The sequence below is a fragment of the Arvicola amphibius genome, chromosome 14 (assembly GCF_903992535.2).
Source record: "Arvicola amphibius chromosome 14, mArvAmp1.2, whole genome shotgun sequence".
NCBI lineage: Eukaryota > Metazoa > Chordata > Mammalia > Rodentia > Cricetidae > Arvicola > Arvicola amphibius.
In genome coordinates this window covers 51686006-51699103 of record NC_052060.1, presented here as the reverse complement: position 1 = coordinate 51699103, position 13098 = coordinate 51686006, and the positions used below count along the sequence as shown (strand labels likewise).

Here is a 13098-nt window from a genome sequence, read left to right as displayed (position 1 = left end):
ATGGTGGCTCACAACCATCTGTAATAAGGTCTGGTGCCCTCTTCTGGCTAGCTGTATAATAATTAAATAAATAAATAAATAAATAAATAAATAAATAAATTTTTTAAAAAGATATTTAAAAAAATTCTAGCATCTCAAAGAAAAAGTTTAAATGTGTGAGTTATTGAGACTTCCCTAAAGATTCTATCTTGTTCCTCTCTTCTCGGTTTGTAATTTTGCCTTGCTGCCTAGTAGGTAAAGGTATTTATTATAAAGGTACAGGCTTCGCTATAGCAATGATAGAGGGGTGTAAAGCAAAGAAAGCAACAGAAAAACTAAAAAGTAAAAGAAGAGCGGGCGATATGTCAGGATAAACTCATCCATTCATTTGACAGACAGGTTCCCAGCACTCCCTGGTGGGGAATACCAGCTGGGAGACGGGTGCCAGGGGCCTGAAAACTGCAGTCACCACTTCATAAGCACGAACGAGGTCAGAAGGCTGGAGAATGCTGCAACTCTCGCCAGCGATGATAACAATAACCAACAGGTTCAGAAAAAAAGGCAAAACCTTCCAGCAAGCAGAGGAAAGAACGGCTCTTACATGGCTTCAGGCACGGGAATCTGTGCAGATCTAATGACACCAGCCCATTAACTGCAGCAACCACACACTGATACGGCAAGAAACCAATCAGGACAATTATAGCACTTACACATTATCAGTTTAATTAAGCCAATGCATGATCCGCACCGTATGTACACATGTGTGTATATCTCTCTGTGTGTGCACACATATGTATGCACACGTGGAAGCCCGAGGTTGACATCAGGTGTCTCCTTCACTATGATGATGGAGGTGAAAGCGCCTCTCACTGAAGCCGAACCTCACAGATTAGACTAGACTAGCAAGCCAGAGAATCCTAAGATCTTCCTGTGTCTGCCTCCCCAACACTAGGATCATAGGCAGGAGCCACCACACCTGGCTTTTGGAGATTCTAAGGACTGAGCTCAGGTCCCCATGTATATGCAGCAAGCCCTTTAGTGACTGAGCCATATTCCTAACCCCTCGATTTTAATAAGCTTACTAAATAACATGGTCGAGGACCAAATTACAAAAGGTGGAGGTAAACACAGTATCCATCAGCGTTAAAATAAGATATGAAACAGAAAAGAAACTTAGCCAGACAATGGGTTGAGCAAACGCTTGAGGATGCAGATGGGCTGGTCAGGTGGTGGGGAAAAAAAGGGAAGCAGGCCACCCCTGCGCTGGCTCGTTAGAAAGCCTACCCTGCCGTGAGTAACCGGACCACGTGATGGCTGGGCTGAGGGTTACCATATGACTAAGGGCAATTCTAACTTCACTGAACCAAGTACGTAGAAGCCTGATGTGTTGAAAAACTATTACCAACGATGCTTGGCTGTATCGAGATCATAACCCCCAATTTCATTGTGGGACTGAGACAAAGGCTCTTGCTCTTTGCTTCTGAAAATGCATACACCAGGTGTGTGAGGGCCTCCTGCTGGCAGAGATGGGACTAGTCCACGCTGCTATTGTTTTGAGTTACTTGGGTGACCCTTACCCGCCTGACAAAAGTGACAGGATGAGTCTAATGACAGACCTACTTTGAAGTGGCCTGTTGCTATCTCCTCATGCTGCCAAGGAGGCAAGCTGGGCACCTGGAGCTCAAGACTGGCCACAATACAAAAATCTTGTGTCTGTTTTTGCTTCTTGACACTCGAGTTTGCATTTCCTAAGCTCTAATGGCCTATAGAATGACCAGGAATGAAGAACACAGGTTAAGGAAGGTCTGATATGACTTCCTTAGAAAACATATGGCATCTTGTCCAAACACCTAAAGCATAAGTTAAGGAGCCTTCTATGCTCTCATGTGATCAGAATAAGAAGAAAAGGAACCGCAGGCCTCAGGGTCTAGAGACAACCAGAGAGGAACCTCCGAGCATGTCAGTATGGTAGGAAGACCCACCCTAAATGTGGGTGTCACTGTTCCCTGGGCTGAGGTCCCTGGCTGGAAACCACTAAGGAGATAGCGAGCTGAGTGCCAGCATTCATCTCTCTCTGCGTCCTGCCCGCGATGCACGTGACCTTTAATGCCAGGGTATGGTCCCGGGGCTCTTCTGTTATCCAATCCTGTGCCTTCAAACACTGTGCACTGTGGGGCTTTCCACCCCTCTGCCCCCCCACTCTTGTTCCCTTACCCACTTCTTTCTGGAACCTCCACCCACGTGTCCAGAAGAATTCCCAAACCTTTCCTTAACTGGCCTCCTCAGTGCAGCCACCTGTGACATTCATTCAGACACTTCTATGGTTTCCTGCCAGCTTCACGGTAGAGCCGATTGGGCCCTAGCTCCTAGACATTTTGGCCTATTTGGCAAGAGGTATGAAGCAGGCATGCAGATTTCAGTGAGGTTCCCAGGCTATCCCACTGTGAAGCATCCACTCTTACATCGAATCTGTCCTGTTTTCTCTCATTCTCGGTGCTCCCGGTTCCTACTATAGCCCCTCCCTGAGCATCTTCTCTCTTACTTGATCCCAGATGTGGCTTCCCAGTGCACCACATCACAGCTAGAGGGCAGTGCTTAAGACCGGCTTAATTACCTTTAAATTGATTTCAGCTCGTTTCCTGAATCCGGCATTTCCAGCTGAAATCACCTCTGGGACTTTCTGCGCCTCTCAGAATGAGCGCTGAGCCTCCTACCACTTCCGGGCATTGCTTACAAGACTGCAGTTCACTTTTTCCCATGCTCACTCTGCTTCCTCACTGCGCCCTGTCCAGTCACTCCTGGCTCTGGAACATTCCCCCCATCTGGGGGTCTGCACTTGGTGTTTCCCCAGCTCTTTGTATAGCTGGATCCTTCCTGTCCTTGGAGTTTCTCAGCTCAGAGGTTATGGTTTTACAGAGGCCTTTGGGGGTTTTCCTTGCAGGACTGCGCACTGGACCTTGGACCTTAAACACGACTAGCAAGGACTCTGTCACAAGCTAGACTCCTTGCCCCTTTTACTTTTTGACACCGGGTCTCACTAAGTTGTCCACACTAGACTTAAACTCACCCTGTTACTCAAGCAGGTCTTGAACTAGAGATCCTCCTGCCTCAGCCTCCCAAACAGCTGGGTTTACAGTCAGCTAGAGAGGCCTAGATACTCATGTCCACATTACTGCATGTCACCTCCCTGTTCCTTATTGGAACCTTTACTTTCCTCCGATTCGGTATCACAACTGGTTTTCCTTGTAAGAGCTTCCTTAAGCCCTGCTCCACCGTATCTGGAGCATACGGCAGACTCCCTAACACCGTAGGTATTCAATGAATATGTCTTGGAAGAAGCTAAATGAATCAATGACTGAGGCCACGATTCTGGCTACATAAGTTTTTCCTCAGTCAGTGCCCTTTAAAATCAAACCATAGCAACAGTAATAAAACTATGTAACAATAGAAAATCGAAAATGTTAGAATGACCAACTGAATGAAATATTAAAGTCATACTTAGCCAAGATGACTAGAAGGTTCTAAGTGGTCTAGGTGCCCAATTTGCTGATAGAATTGTTACCTTGTTTTATTCTTTTACTTGCTACTCCTGGTTTGTTTGGGGTTTGTTTTGTTTTGCTTTGCTTTTTTTTTTTTTTTAAATAGAATCAACTTGATAAGTTACCACCATGATGTTCTGATGATCTGCTCTTTGGGTCAGAGTCCTTCCAGAAACAGAATAATAATAAAAAAAAAAACCCACAAGAACAACAACGACAAAAACAAAAAGGATAAAGAGATGCTTGTATTAAAAAATAAAATCAGTGGATACATCAGATATAGAATATAGACAAATAATTTAATGGTCTCTCTAAGTACAGCAAAGCTCAGAAGGCATGGACGCAGCTTCAAAGAGTCAGAAGAGACTGGCTGGAGAGATGGCTCCGGAGAGAAAGTGCTCCCCGAGCAAGTGGGGGTTCAGTGTTCAGACCCCAGAAGCAGGCAAAAGCCAGGCCGTTGTGAGTGCCCTCTGTAGTCCCAGCGCACTGGAAGCAGAACTGGGGGCCCCTAGGTTAACTAGATAAGCTGGCTAGCTGGACTGCTCCAGTTTTAATGAGAGACTCTGCCTCCATAAACAAAAGGATAGCGTGACTGAGGAAGACACGGATGTCAGCTGCAGGCCGACACACGCATGCACATCCACATACATGCAAACGTGTAGTCACACACACGAGCAGAGTCAAAAGGCAGACTCGGAGAAGGTCTGCATGATACTGAAGCATCCAAAAGCTTACTGCTGTTAGTTGTTAATAGGTGCTGGGTTCCTAAAGCCCAAACTATTAATAAGAAGAAGACAGCCCAGTACAGCTACAGGCAAAGGGTCTGGAGAGCAGCAACAGGTTGCTATAGCAATCAGATTGGCACAAATCCAGCTTAACTCTTATGCATCCAGGGGAAACTCTGTTGGGAAAAATGGAAGCACTAACAGCCACTCTGTTCTTTAACTATGAGTGTTTGTATGATCAAGGAACCAATGCTTTATGTATTTTCTGCAAATTTTGTAATTGCTATCTATTAAAATATCTATAAAGTGTTCATTGAATCCAGACTTGAGACTGTGAGATGGGGAAATACTTATGTTACATTGTTACATTTTGATTATAAAATAAACACAGTATAATATCATTATTTTTTAAATGTTAGTGTGTGTGTCCAAAGTTGGCTCTCCATATTTCACCATTTTAAAACATCTAGAACTAGCAAACAAAAATTAAAAAGCATTGCCTACCCACACAACCTCTGGGAAATGTTTCCCAAGGAATCTTAATTTTCTCATGTTTTCTCTCTTTTCTTGAATGTTGGTAATTAACATGAGAATTATTTAGTTACTATCACAACGTAAATGACCTAAGGTCAAAGTAGGGTGTCTATTGTGTGTCAGGAACCAGGTACTCCCTTGCCCTTTTCTTGCATATGCTGAGTGGGAGGAGCAAGAGGAAGAAAAGGTAAACGTGGAGTCCCTCAGTGGTGGCCCTGAGGGCCCCAGGACAAGGGTCAAATGGCCAGTCCCCAGTCCCACAGTCAGAGACTTTGACCCACTGCTGACAACTCAGCCTGAATTTTTCACTCCATTTCTTATTATGAACTAATTTCCTTGTGAATTCTTAATCTTCTAAGAGAAGTTAACTGTTGCCCAAGTCAAGGAGGCTATTAAAAATATCTCTGTACAGATTGGTGGCTCGGATGCCAGGAAGAGCCCTGGAAGAAGACCAAAGGGACTTTCTGTTGCCCACGAGTGCTCTCAACAAGAGACAGACACGCAGAATTTTCAGGATTTCCCTGAAGACAGCTGGGCCACCGAGTTCCTATGAAACCACCCCTGCCATCCTCCTCAATGCCCCAGACTTCCAGGAATGCAGAAGTAGAGCCACACGTGTTCAAAGCTCTTACCCTCAACAGGCCACACTCTTTCTGCAAACATAATGGAAAATCCGTTCCTGGGACCACAGGAGGAGGGAGTCAGTCTCCTCTTCTCTGAAGAATGGGCTCTGATTAAGGACAAAGGCAGCAATGATGGTGAGCCCTCACTAACCTTTTCTTTCCTAAAGTTTTCAACAGGTATCTGGCTCCAATGTCCTGCTTACCCAGTCTGCCGGTCTCTCGGTGGGCCACACCTCTTGGAAATGTGCCATGGGTAATAGGATTTTCTTAATAAAGTCCATCATTTAAACCATGCGTCTTCAAAAAATAGGACATTGAAGACGATGTTCTGGACTCGCTGGCCTCAAGAGTTACTAATGACTACCGGGCACAAATTTTTAACTGAAATCATGAAGACGTATTTCAAAGAAAGAAAGAGGAAAAAAAGACAACTTTTGAAAGAGAAGAGATGAAAACAGCCATCTGAGAGGAAAGGAAGTTGGACACCTGTGCCTACAAAGCAGTCTCCGCCCCCCCCCCCCCCTCCTGGAGAAAGAGTTCAGAACCAGGGAACCAGGCTCAAAACAGAACAGAGGTTCTGTAGACGGGTCAGATAAGACATCAGAGGGGAAGTCCAAGTGGCGGCAGAAGCAAGTGAACATAGATGGGTACAACCCACACTGAGTAGAACACTGTATTCTGCTTGTTCAAGTGTGTGGGGCTGGGGCAGTGGGTTCCAAGGTTAAAAGTGCTCATTGCTATTCCAGGGGACCCGAGTATGGATCCTGGCATTCCCTTCAGAGAGCTCACAATCACCTGTTACTACAGCTCCAAGGGATAAGCAGCCCCTCTCTGGCCCCCATGGGCACTTACATGCACAGCATACACACAGACACACACATACACACAAATGAAAATAAATGTTAAAAGTAGCTACTTCTGGGAATGAAGTTACTTTTCTCCATGGCGGACACATGGGCCCTCTGAAGAGTCATTTCTCTCCTCAGAAGTGACATTCAGAACTTCAGCTCTAAAGGCCCAGCTGAAGAAGGCTCACTTTAGCGCTTAGGGCCAAATTGGTTTTCTTTGGCAACTGTTTTTACTCACAAATGTTAACCACAAGAAGACACCTGGTTGTCAGCTTTTTTTTTTTCCCCACTAAGTTTCAAAAACAGTCTGAATTTCGATTTCATGTCACTGACAGGGGAGCCATGGAGCAGGAGACTGGCTTCTTACAGCTCATCCCCGACTCTCAGCCCCACGTTCTCCAGCGCTCATTCAGAGTGTGCTCCAAGCCTTCCCTTTGTTGGCAGACTTCAGTGTTGGGACAATGTGTGTGTATGTATATATATATATATATATATATATATATATATATATATATATAAAATCTCATCCTCCTAGACAGAGGAGAAAGGGAAAGCCTTGATCTTGGGGGTTACACAAAAGGTGCCTTTCTTTTTAAACCGATCCTGGCCATGAAGCCTAGGTTCAGGAAGGTTGGGTGGGAAAGGTGTGCCGGGCAAAAGTTCAGGCGGCAGGTGTTTAACATCTCTTGGGATTGAAAGAGGAAGATGAGCAAAAATCTTAGCAGAATTCAGACTCTACCAGGAAAACCTATCAAATTGTTCTAGGTATGGCTTAGAATGTCGTGGGTACTGTGAGCAGCACCTGACATGGCAGAGCTCACAGCCCACTTAGAGAGAGCTGCATTCTTTGTCCCTTGTACACACAATGCCAGAGTTTGCACCCTGATATCCACAGGAGATTTTCCACCTCTTGCACCATCCCCCTTCCGTTCTCAGTTTACAGCAACCATCTTGTCTCCCCACCCGTATTGGACAGCCAGACACCTGCCTATGGTATATTTCACATCTGCAAGCCTTCAAAAATGGTTTCCACAAACATTTAGTCTGTGTCCTTCAGCAATGTACACAGCTTCTGAGGACACAGAATATGTCAAAAAAAAAAAAAATTTAAGCCCTGAACTAAATGTGCTGGGGGAAAACAACATCGAACAAAAATAAAACTGAAGGCTATGCTTCGCACCCAACATGAGCACAGACATTTTCCAGGCCAAACAGAGGCCAGTGAGCCCATAAATCCACAGGCATTTGGTCCTTAGTTTCAAGGACAGTGCATTTAGGGAGAAGACAGAGAAGTGGGTACACTACTACTCATGTGACATATTAGAAATAAACTCCTCACTGGGTAGTGGTGGTGCACGTCTTTAATCCCAGCACTCAGGAGGCAGAGGCAGGCAGATCTCTGTGATTTAGAGGCCAGTCTGGTCTACAAAGAGCTAGTTCCGGGACAGGCTACAGAGAAACCTTGTCTCAAATAAAATAAACTCCTTTACTTTCAGAGAGGAGTTTACAGATTGTATGACACTAGCCATTTTGATGTGACATTCACAACTTGTTACAGTTGTTAAAGCTGCACCATTTTTTCAGGGATGCATATATAATTGTGTACGTGCACATGTGTTGTGCAAGTGCACATGTGTTGTGCAAGTGGGGACAACCTAGTGAGCCATCCTCAGGAACAACGCAGACCTCTTTTGAGACAGGGTCTCCCATTGGTCCGGAGCTCCGAAATTAGGGGGTACTGGATGGCCAGTGAACTTTGTGGGTCCTCCTGTCTCCTGCCCCTCCAGCGTTAGGATTACAGGAGCCAAGAACTTACGTTAGTGTTGAGGCTCCACCCCCGTCCTTGAGATTGCAAGGAACCACCTCTCAGAGCCCACCAATGTTGTTTTATAATTCAAAATTGGTCTTTCAAAGGTTTGGGAAATCTATGCCATCCTTGCAGAAAGTTATCCACTCAGGCGATCATCCCAGACTAAATAAGCTCCCTTCTGATTCAGTTTTCCTTGCTGACCTGGAGAGCACCCTGCTGGGAAGGCAGGAGCTGCTCCTGGCTGCCTTAGAAAACTTTAACATCCCACCACTATTTGCTTAAGAGCAGCAAGCTGGAGCCAAAGGCCACTTTGTCCTCACCTTGGCTCCACTGAGCTGCTGTAGAAGTTTAAGCACATAGGAGGGGCCACTTGGCAGAGCCATCTGGCTTGACAAAACGCTTTTTCATAGAGCTGAGGAAACCAGGGTTGACCACACCGTAACCTTCCCACCTAAGAAAAGGCCTGTTTGTTCCGGAATGTAAAACCCGGCCTTATTTAACTAAGTGCAAGCAGTTAGCGTGGGCTTGGCCAAGGTAGCAAGAAGGCTCTGGTAGAGCCAACCAGGATCCTTCAGCCAGAATACTGTCTCCAGAAAAAGCCTCACCAGGACTTTAACCTGAAAACATCTTATCTCTCTCCGGGTCCTTTACCTGGGGAAACGGTCGGGTTGCAGGGCCAGCCCTTTCCCTACCTTCGGAACTTTCCAGGGCTCCGGGGAACAAGAAGGAGTTGGAAAGCGGGCCCACTAGGCACCCATCTCCCGACCCTCGGGACAGCATCCCCCAATTGGAAGCCTGGGGGTATCCAAACCTCTTACCCTTCCAGCCAGCGCTCTCATTGCAGCCCCGGGGCCCCGCGGATGTGTGAGTCCTGGTCACTACGCGTGGCCCTGTTCTCCCGCCACGCCCCCGCGTTCCCACTGGCTGCCGCTGCCTTCCTCCAGAGCTGGGCGACCCGGGAGCTACTCTGCCAGCGTCGCGAAGAGCTTTAACTAAGCGGTCCGGAGCCTGAGGCAGGAGGCGGAACCGGGAGCAGGTGTGGGCGCAGGGACACCGAAGCTGGGGCAGTCCCGGAAGGAGATGACGCTGGAACCCAGGAGGTCACAAGACGTGGCGCCCCGGGGGAGTACAGACCTGTGGTGAGGGTCCCAGACCCGGTCCAGGGAGCCGTTCCAAGCTGGGAGGTCCAGCGTCTCCTCGCCTTCGGGCATGGCGCGAGCGCCACCGACACGCGACGCCTCGATCCCCCACGGTTCCGACACCGGGCTCCGCCTGAGGGTGTCTGCAGGAGGCAGGCGGAGGAGACGCCCTTTATAAAGGGAAGTCGCCTAGGGAGCCTGCTGCAGCGAGGCCTCCGGTTGTCCACCCCGCCCCCGGTCGCCCCGCCCTCCCTCTACCACCCCGCTGCCCTCATCCATTCCCTGACCTCTCCAAGATAGTGTCTGACCCCTTTATACAGTTGCTGCATTTCTTTTGAGCACGTTATGTGGCCCGGACTCGCCTCGAACTCAGAGCCATCCTCCTGCCTTGGCCTCCTGAGTACGTGCCACCCATGTCTGGCTTGTCCGTTTCTTTGGCCAGTTCTATTCTGCCATGTTAAGTGCCCATACTGTGTTCTACGGGATGAATACATTGCAGTTCCTCCGCCTAGGAGTCAACAAGTTCGTGGGGACGGGTTTCTTCATTACAGAGTCTTTATTCTGATAATTCCCTGACATGACAGAGGTGTTGGACAAGCACGTGGAAAACAAGACGCGAGGTGGACCTTCTTCAGCCAGTCTGCACGACCCCTGCAAAGTCCAGAGCAACAGACCCCAGCGGTCCCCTGTCCTTCCCCCTTGCTGTCTGAAACCTGGGGCTTTGAGACGATGGCTCTCCTCCATTCGTGAACCAGACTACAGTGTTCCACCTGAAGCTGGCAGGACATTTTGGACAGAACAGGCCCAGAACTTCAACAGGAGCCAGATGAGCAGAACCGCTCCATTTCCAGGCTATGCGCATTAGTACGTGTTCAGAAGGTCCCCAAGATTAGTCGGGGCAAAGGGCAGTTTGCAGAGGATTATGTAGAAACAGTTGTACAGAAAGACGGGTATCATCGAAGCGTTATTGACCCTTTCTGCAGGGGCAGGGGTTGGGTTTTTGTTTTTGTTTTGGTTTGTTTTTGTTTTTAATTTTGAGTCGGCCTCATGAAACTAACCCAGGCTAGCCTCCAACTTGCAACAAAGCTAAAGATGACCTTGAACTTGATCCTCCTGCATCCACCTCACATTTGCTGCTGTGCTGCTGGCATTAAGGCTTATTCCAGCCTCATTCTGCCCACCCCCGGCCCCCACCCCCACAGAATCTACCCTCTGTTAAAAGTCACTTCCCAAGGACGATCAGGTAAAAAATCTCTCTCTCTCTCTCTCTCTCTCTCTCTCTCTCTCTCTCTCTCTCTCTCTCTCTCTCTCTCTCTCTCACACACACACACACACACACACACACACACACACACACACACACACACATCTTTTTCTTCTTCCGGAATTCCTCTTAGCAGGAATGCCCACTGGGTACAGCGAGCTTGGAGAGTCTGCCTGAGAAGTCACAGTGCCCACCATACCGACGTGTTCAGGATTCTGTGCCCCACCCGCACCAGAAATCATTAGATGGAGCCAGCAAGAGAGTTGAGGAAGTAAAGGTGCTTGGGTAGCCAGTCCTGAGTCTGATTCCAGGATCCCGTGAATAAATGAAGGTCTTCTTAAAGGGCAGTAGGGGGAGGGAGAAGGTCAGAGAAGTTTTTACTTCTCCAGAGTCGCCCACAGAGCAACCAGCGGGTCCAATCTTTCTATTTAGGTCTTTGATTCCCCCAAAACCTTTGCTCTTGCTCCATCCAAGCACTGGCAGGCGCATCATTAAGACAGTTGCTGGTGATCAGTAGCTTTCCTCATCCAGATGAGTTTCTCCAAACAGATTCCCACCTATGACAATATAGAAACTGTTTTGCAGGTGGAGAAAACATGCATTTTCCTAAATAGTTATAAAAGATACATTTATCTAGACATGTCTTCCCTGCCATTTCTAGGAGACAGGACCTCACAGCTGACTTCCTAGCATCTAGTTCTTTCTGCCCTCTCTTCCAAGATCTTCCCTGAGCAGTTGGTTCAGGAGTAACCAATGCAAAACGGTCAACCCTGAAATCATATGTGCAAAAGCCATGCTTATATCAACCAGACACAGGGAGAGATACGATAATCAAAATGAGGCCATCCATTTCAGAAGGAGTGAGGTGTGACATGGGAGGGGTCAGAGGAGAAACAAAAAAAGACAGAAGTGATGCTATTAGGTGTTCCGATCTGTTGAACCGTCTCTCCCGTCCTGCAAATTCCCACAGAGCACTGCAAAGGAGGAGCTTCCCAAAGGAGGGTGCTGGGTCTCAGTCCTTATTGGAGCATAACTCCAGGCTGCCTCACTGGGATCAAGCAGTGCTCTGCACCCTGAACTGGAAGACACTACCCATGCAGTCAGCGCACCTGCTGCCCTTAAAGTAGCAAGGGCCCCAAAGCAACTTAACCCAGATGTAGGAAGGAGCTGTGAGTAGAGAAGAGGGGAAGAGGAGAAAGACGGGAAGCAGAATCAGATGGCTGGAGAGGTTGGCTACCAGGTACACTGAGAGACATGAATTAGCCTATCCAGGCAGCCAGGGGAGCCACTCTTGATGGTTCGTTTACCGAGATCTCTTATTTACAGTGAAGATCCTAGCTCACCTCTCACTGGGTAGCCACGGGCATTGCTTTGTGCTGTGTGTCAGTCATTCCAGTCTCAGGTTTCTGCTCTGCATACCATACTTCCAAGTTTGTTTCATAACTCAGTTTTGTTCAACCCTGCACCGCGTATTGGACGACATTTCAGGTTTACCAGTCACAATCATGAGTTTCTCCAGTGGGTTTCCTTCTTAGAACAGTTTTATAAACTCACAGTTAGAAGGAATTCTCTTAAAGTCCTCTAGGAAATGTCAGCCAGGGTAATGGTAGACCTGAAACAATTTTATAAAACAGTAATCCAAAGCAATATCTACTGGGAAGTCAATATGCGGACAGAGCACAATAAAATAATAGGGAAATTGCTTTCTGTTTATGTGGTTTCACATCCTTCTGATTGTCGTTGATGGGCAAGTAAGTAAGTAGGCTTTGAACTTTCTAGACATTAGTCTTTTGCTGGTTTTAAACACTGTAAATACATTACTCTATCCTTAATTTCTGAACTAGGTCCTCCTTGTCCTAGGTCTCTCCTTCTGACATTGGAAAATCAGCACGATATCTATCTTTATGACCCAAGCGTTTCTGATGTCAGTATCTATCCTTATGATCTGAGCATTTCTGATGTCGGGAAGGAAGTCGACTCAAGAGCCACAGGTATTCTGCCTTCTCTGTAGGAGCTCGATTTTATCTACCATATCAAATTCTCTGTGTTTCAACTTCACCTATGGTGGGAGGTAAGGACAGCTCAGCTGACTGCAAGAAGCAAGCAGCTCAGCAAACACAGCCTGCACCCTGGGTTTGGTGATCTTTCTGGCAGGGGACAGGCGCTGCTCTGAGCTCTGTGGATGGTGCTGCCTCTGTGGCAATTGAGGTGTGATATAGACGCTGGTACAGACAAGAGACGGGGAAACAAACAAGAGATGGGTTTCTTTCTCCAGTCATGGAAATATTAAGCTTTTACAAATAGATTTTGTTTATTAGAGCAGATATAGCTTCAATGTGAGATTGAGCAGAAAGCACAGAGGATTCCCATAGGCCCTCTGCCTCCCCCACAACCCACATCCCACCTTGGGGTCACCGACAGTCTTGGGGTCAGATCAGAAAACATGCTCTCACCGGGCAGCAGATCTGCTGGCTCCCTGACATTCCAGCTCCCCAAACTGTGGAAAATAACTGCTTATCGTTTGGTCTAAGCTACTGGAGCTACTACACTCCTGTGTCATAGCAGCCGGAACTTCCTGATAACCCTTTGTGTACCATCTACTAATCCCCCCATCTCCTGTAACCCCTAGGCATGATG

At 47.4% G+C, this 13098-nt stretch overlaps 1 protein-coding gene across 1 annotated transcript in view; it reads right to left on the bottom strand.

Annotated features, from left to right (window-relative positions):
• The window catches only part of Mcoln2 (mucolipin TRP cation channel 2), a 46665-nt gene extending 37388 nt beyond the window's left edge, over positions 1-9277 (bottom strand). Inside the window, exon 1 of the mRNA XM_038311560.1 lies at positions 9193-9277. Within this exon, the coding sequence (XP_038167488.1) occupies positions 9193-9269 (77 nt within the window). The 5' untranslated portion in view covers positions 9270-9277. The remainder of the gene's footprint in view (positions 1-9192) is intronic.
• Between the last annotated feature and the right edge of the window lie 3821 nt (positions 9278-13098).